Source organism: Herpailurus yagouaroundi, unplaced genomic scaffold (assembly GCF_014898765.1).
Source record: "Herpailurus yagouaroundi ecotype Mexico unplaced genomic scaffold, PumYag 203, whole genome shotgun sequence".
Lineage (NCBI taxonomy): Eukaryota > Metazoa > Chordata > Mammalia > Carnivora > Felidae > Herpailurus > Herpailurus yagouaroundi.
Window position 1 is genome coordinate 16,550,662 of NW_024412434.1, and position 7,082 is coordinate 16,557,743.

Below are 7,082 nucleotides of genomic sequence, written 5' to 3' on the forward strand. Positions count from 1 at the left end.
AAGAAAGAGTAGATGAAAGTCATTACACAATGTTTAAATTGCACTGAATTTATATACACAATAAGGATCAAAATGAGAAAAAGTTCTTACCATTTGCAGGCAAACAGCCTGAACTGAAAGATATATCATCAATAGCTATGACTTCATCTTGTTCAGGAGTTGAAACTATTTGACCTTGAAAAACAACCTGCACAAGAAAAACAAGATGAAAGCACAAAGCAAGGAACATCACTGTCTCCAAGTCTTACAGCACAGAGCCTACCAATAAAAAACTTATCACTTCCTAGAAGCATTTAGGTGACCATTTCCAATTCCAACTGGAAAGAGATCTAAGCATACACTCTTAAGCACAAGAAAATGCAGTCATCCATGCATCTCAAATAGTATACACCGGCTCTTTAGTATTTACCAGATCTTGGACCCAGCTGCCTCTTGATCTCTGGTTTTTTGCCATTTTGCAACTGTGTCCCATTTCCACTTCTGGTTCTCTAAATTTTGCTCACAGACTTGGATGTCCTTGTGCTATATCCTCCTGTGCGTTTTCTGCTATTATATAAACAAAACTTGGGACAGTGACTGGAGATGGTTGTTCAGCGACTTCTTATTAAAATGAGTGAACGTGATACTGGGACATGAAGGCAACCCAAGTATGCACCAAGAGGAAATACTCTGGTATAATAAATCTGAGAACCTTAGAAAGAAACTACTCTCCAATTTCCTAGTTATTTAAATCCGTTGAAAATTGGTGTGTGGGTGGAGAGTTTTATCCCATCCTCACTAATGAATACCAATGATGTTTGAGTCTTAATCCATGGATGCATTAAGCTTGTGGGCATTGTTTAGCCTTGTTTATGACATAAACATCTTATTATTTCAAAATGTCAGCACTGTTTTTTAACTTAACCATTAGTCTGCATACAGTGAATACAACTGACCCTAGGAGATCATTTTGCTGTGGTGCATTCTCTTTTCTTTCCTATACAACATGATGTACTGATATATTTCCTTTCAAACCAGATGTACTAGACTATTAAAAATATGATGTGAAACACCCACAACCTATCGAGTAATGTTCAATATGTAGCCCTAAGAAAGTCAACTTTTCTTCACATAAAACAGAATGACCACGTGACTACTTGTAAAGCAGGGCCATGTTGGAAAAGACCTATCAAAGATTGCTGCGTAGGCAAAATCATCTACTTGGTATCTAAAAAGGTGAGCGCTGGATATACATTTGAAATAGAAAATTTTGAGCAAAAATAAATAGAATGGGAAAAGTGCTTGGCAACAGTAGTAACCAACTCCAAATGTTTTCACTCCAGATTTGTGTGATCTCTGGTAGAGACTAGATCTTTTGGGGAATACATATATGCAAGTAGGTTAAGTGTGACTAACCTCATACCACACTAGAAGACAAGAGTTACAAAGAGTTTAGTCTGAAGGTTTATTTGTAGCACCCAGCAGATCGTTTGCAAAATCCCTTCATAGTACATTAGTATCAGAATCATGAGTACAATGGGAGAGTTTTGCAAGCATACTAACTGATACTTTCTCAGTATGTATTTTTTCTCACTACTTCCAGAATTCTCTGTAAACCCAACTCCTAGGTTTATAGTTTTAGTCATTCTTTGACAGTTTCTAAAAATTTAGTTTGTAGATTCCATTTGGAAAGAAAATTAGTGGATTTTCTTTTCCAACTTAATGCTTGAACATTATTTCTGATGTTAATATAGTTTTGGTTACTAGATTTTGGCTACTATTTGTTTTCAATGTTTATTTATTTATTTATTTTGAGAGAGATAAGGTTGGGGCAGGGGGGTAGGGGCAGAGAGAGATGGAGAGAGAGAATTCCAAGCAGGCTCTAGCTTTCAGCACAGAGACCAATGCGGGGCTCGAACCCATGAACCATGAGATAATGACCTGAGCCGAAACCAAGAACCAGATGCTTCACTGACTGAGCCACCCAGATGTCCCTGGGCTACTCTTCATCATGGAAAAATCTTATTTTGGTATTGGTGTAAGATTCAATGAATGACTTTAGTTATGTGAATCTAAGAGTTAGACTTCAACCATTTTGCATCCCTTTTGTGACCTAATTTATAAACATTTAAACTCATGTTGCAATTTTGCTTTGCTGTTTCATAAAAAGGTGTTTCAGAGGGTAAGAAAGGAAAAAAAAAAGACTGCTATATAGGAATGGTTTTATGTGAGGGCAGTAGAGCATAGTGATTAAAGTATGTATTTGGAACTAGACTAATTGGGTTCAGATTCCAACTATACCACTTAATAACAACAGGACCTTGGAGAAGTTATTAACATCTCTGTACCTCAGTTTTCTTCTTTGTAAAACTGTACTGATAAAAAATAATAAATTTTTACCTATATGAAAAGATTTCCAAGGACAAATGAATTATTACATGTATATCAGTATTTAGCATATAGTTCACATTAAATAAGTATTAGCTCTTATTGTAACACAGTTATTAAAGTATTTAAGTATTAAAGTATTTAAGTAATAAAGTATTTATAAAATATTTATAAAGTATTAAGTATTACATGAATGTTTACAGATTTCCCGTTGGATACATTCCTTTGTTCTTGCCAAACTAAGAACACACCTGTAGTAGCCATAGTTAAAGAGAGAAGCAAACATTAAGTGTTAACTCATCACCAGTCTCTTCCTTCTTTCTCCATACTCTCCCCATAAACCCATCAATCTTCAGGGTTTCAACTGTCACCCAGGCTGATAAAACACAAATCTATATCCCAAAAGTCAACCTCCCCCCTGAGCTCTCTGCGCATATCTCCACAGACTTCTGGACATTTTTACCAGATGACAAAAAGTCACTTCTAAATCATAATGTTTTTCCCCTCAAACTGGACGTGTCCCTGACTCCTTTTCTCTGACAATGGCACCAGAAGACTGCCACTTTTCAATGCTCAGAACTCCAAAGCCACTTGCAGAACCACTTTCTCTTCCAGCCACATCTCCAGTCCATCAACACCTGTTAAGCTTTAAGACCTCTCTCCACTCCATTCCTACTTCTACTCCTGTATCTTCACACCTGATCTAATGAAAAGGCTTTTAAATTACCTTCTCGCCTTCAATTCTCTCCATCAGTTTGCAATTATGTATATTTGTTTGATTCAATTAAATTATATGTTAATTCTGTCTAACTGAAGTAAAGTTAGAGGGAAAATTGGCTGCCATTTGAGCCCACTGGTCCAGCAAGAGGAAATGTTTTTCTTAGGGAGAACATTATTTCTCCAAATGTAGGAAATTCACCATTGGGTCTGTGTAGCTATAAAACATAAGACCTATCGGGCATAACTTGATACTCTAGTTAAATATATTTAAACAGAAAGACATTCCAGAGATTTTGGCTGGGATCCTGAAAAGAAGGATGCATTGAACTAGCTCAAGAAAGTGGAACCTCGAGATCATGTTTTTTAAAAAGCCAGAGATGTGGTTGGAAGCCATATTTGCGTATGATAGCTGTATTTCTAAGAAAAGTGATGCCTACCATTCCTTGTTTTCCTCAAAACTTTGGCAAATACGTTTTTCCAAACATCTACCTCATTTTAACTGTTTTAGGGGAAATCAAGAAAGAATAGCAAACTAGCATATAATGAAGTTAGAAGTTGGGCAACATCACAGAAGTCAAGTATGGCCTGCACTGGCCCAATAGTAAATAGGACACAAATTGCTTTCACGTGAAACATTTTAAGAGAAGATGGTCTCTGAGGGAGGCAAGGGGTCAGCGCTCAAGCCACTTGATTTAAATTCTCGATGAAACTTTGACAGTAGCGAAATAACAGACATAAACTGACTTGAATGACACTCGTAACTACATGAACAGAAACTCTTGTAGTTGTATTTATTGTATTAGACTTTTCTTAATTAGTAGTGTACATTCAATATAATTATCAAACGTGTGAAACAGAAAAAGATGAAAGTAATTTTTCACCATCATGTGTTCACATAGTAAATGTTTTTTCTTTTTCTTTTTTTTTTTTTTTTTGAGAGAGAGAGAGCATGCACAAGTGAGCAAGGGGCAGAGAGAGAGAGAGAGGGAGAGAGAGAGAGAAAGAGAGAGAGAGAGAGAGAGAGAATCCCATGAGGTGCAGAGAGAGAGGGAGAGAGAGTGCAGAGCCCAGAGTGGGGCTCGAGCTTACCCGATGTAGGGCTCGAACTCACAAACCGTGAGATCATGACCTGAGCCAAAGTTGGATGCTTAACCGACTGAGCCACCTAAGTGCCCCAATAGTCTTAAATTACAAGGTAAAATGCCTCAGTTATGCTTTAGAAAAGTTTGCGAGTAGAAATTTTTTTCAGTTAATGATTTGTATCTATTTTTATGAATAACTTCTCTTCTGTCTGTGTTAATAAAATGTACTATTTCTGAATAGGACACTGCTAAACACCCTTTGGCGTGTCTAAATGGAATATCAAAGAACTGACAAGCAGATAATTGCATATGAAAAATGTTGCAGCATTTTTTAAAAATCAGGCAGTAGCTTCTCATTTACTTTAAGAATACAAACATTCAACTTGAAAGCCATGGTCAGGGATGCACTTAGTAGTACAGTATTCCTTCCTTCCTACCCATAAAACTAATACTTGAGCTCTTTTCAAGAACAAAGAAAAGGAGCGTGAGAGAAGGTGTCACTTGCATCTGAGCCCACAGTTCTGCTACAGGTTGAGCGTGGTTTATTCTTTGCTTCTGCAAATATTTTAGGACAATAGCAGAATTAACTGCTTAAGTCTAGAATTTTGAGTAATGCAATTGCAGTCAATCAGCAGAATAATGTTTAATAATGTTTTATCCAACACAGCAGACAAAGGAATGCTTAATGAATCACATGCAACGTATTTAACCAAATCTAGAAGTTGGATTTTTTTTCTTTTATAAAGCCTTATAATGCTTTAATATGATAAAAAAAAATTTATCATGGCTCAGTGAGTAAATGATTGAGATGTGAAATCACACTATACTGGGTTCTAATCTGGATGTGATTTAATACGCTATTGCACTCTCTAAAGCTCATAATCCTCATGTAAACAGTGGGGTATATTATAATTTGGATTCAGAGGACTGCCATGAAGGATCAATAAAATAATATACACAAAGGACTACGTAGTGCTTTACACATAGTAAGTGCTCAGTAAATACTAGATGTCATTATTCCTTAAGCACCTTCTGAAATTTTCTTCGATGCTGCTATCTTTGTTGACTAAATGCATAAACACCATTCTTTGTTTATGTAGCAGTATCCCCTCAGAAATGAACGTGCTTCAATTTTATTAAGGGATGAACTTAGTACTTTACAGATAAAGGTGATAAAGCCCTCACATGGCAGCTAGATCCAGAGGCTTTTTCAAAGGAGGGTTTTTTTTTTTAATGTTATTTATCTTGAGAGAGAGACAGAGAGAGCATGAGCAGAAGAGGGACAAAAGAGAGACACAGAATCTAAAGTAGGCTCCAGGCTCTGAGCTGTCAGCACAGAGCCTGACATGGGGCCCGAACCCACGAACTGAGAGATCACGACCTGAGCAGAAGTCGGACGCTTAACCGACTGAGCCCCCCAGGCACCCCCAGAGTTTTTTTTCAGAAACGCCTGCTAAGTGAAGGTCCAGCTGAAACTAAAGTCTCTTACATGGACATTTCTAAAGGAAAAGCACGAATGGCTTTAAAACTGTCAGAGGCAGCACGGAGAAGAAATTGCAGAAAGCAGAAGAATTCTCAGAGGCTTGTAAACTGACGAGGCAGCAGATATTGTCTGGAGATGCTGATTACAAAATGCCCTCGAATAAGCCTCTTGCTAAAGCTGTTCAGGACCAAGCTTTGAGAGGGTGTCGGGCAGCATGAGACACGCAGCACATCTCTGTGGCTCAGCTAAAAAAAAGCATGTGAACCTCTGCTTCCCTGCTGACAGGAGAGAACTAAAACATACCTGCCATCTTAAGGACTGGTGTAGCCCAAGGATCCCCAGAGAGTCATACGGCTTCCCAAGTTTTACAAAGCCTCTAAGGTAGAGGCACTGTTTTCATATCAGCAATAAGGTATTTTGGCAAACAAGTTAATATATTGCACATGCATCTGCTTTCGTTGGAGCCACTGCTGTATTTTAAAGCACTCAAGTGAATAACCACACTGCCTCAGCTCCAGCTGAATGGCCCTGGAGGTGATATATTTGGGAGTTTTAAGTTTTATATCTAGTGGCTACACATATTTAATCATCAACCCCTGCAATGTGCCATTTGGGAACAGATAGCTGTGAAAAACGAGAAAGTTGCTTTAAAAGGTTTAACGCTCAAGACTCAGCAGGTTCCAACTCTAGCCAACATCCAAATAAATCTCTGTTGGGCTACTCACTAGTAAAGACCCTGACCTTCAGTTAGAGACAGAGATAAGAAGGCACAAAGCTTGGCAAAGATAGGTTAAGACTCTTTTACCATTCACTCTGTTTCAAAGTTGGAAAATATGTGTAAATGCTGACAAGGTTCATACACAGACAAAATTCCATTTCTGCCATTCAGGTGTATATGGGCACACAGGCAGAGGGGACTTCAGCAAGTCCACCCTTTAGCATCTAGTCAGTGTGACTCAGTCCCCTCAAAAGCACTCTTGGCTCTACTCTGTTGCTTTGTTGTTGTTGTTGTTGTTGTTGTTGTTGCTTTTGTTGAGAGAAGACAGCCATAGGGGAGTAGGAAGAGAAGTGTTAAGAAATAAACTAGAAACTTCTCTAGTGGTTAATGACACCTGAACATCCACGACAAATTAGATGCATTATTGGTACTCAAGGCTCTCATTCTGCACACACACCCTCAAAGCCAGGAACACATAGCTTCTCTCCCACATGCCTATCAAAAATCTTCTCCTTGCAAACCATTTATCAGATAAGGGGTTAATACCCAAAATACATAAGAAACTCATACAACTTGATAGAAAGGAAGGAAGGAAGGAAGGAAGGAAGGAAGGAAGGAAGGAAGGAAGGAAAGAAGGAAGGAAGGAAGGAAGGAAGGAAGGAAGGAAGAAAGAAAGAAAGAAAGAAAGAAAGAAAGAAAGAAAGAAAGAAAG

The 7,082-nt window shown here is 38.0% G+C and overlaps 1 protein-coding gene across 1 annotated transcript in view; it reads right to left on the reverse strand.

The window, feature by feature from the left end:
• MALRD1 (MAM and LDL receptor class A domain containing 1) overlaps nucleotides 1-275 on the reverse strand; it is a 747,899-nt gene extending 747,624 nt beyond the window's left edge. The window contains exon 1 of the mRNA XM_040451270.1: nucleotides 91-275. Coding sequence (XP_040307204.1) covers nucleotides 91-229 — 139 coding nt within the window. The 5' untranslated portion in view covers nucleotides 230-275. The remainder of the gene's footprint in view (nucleotides 1-90) is intronic.
• Nucleotides 276-7,082: the final 6,807 nt, after the last annotated feature.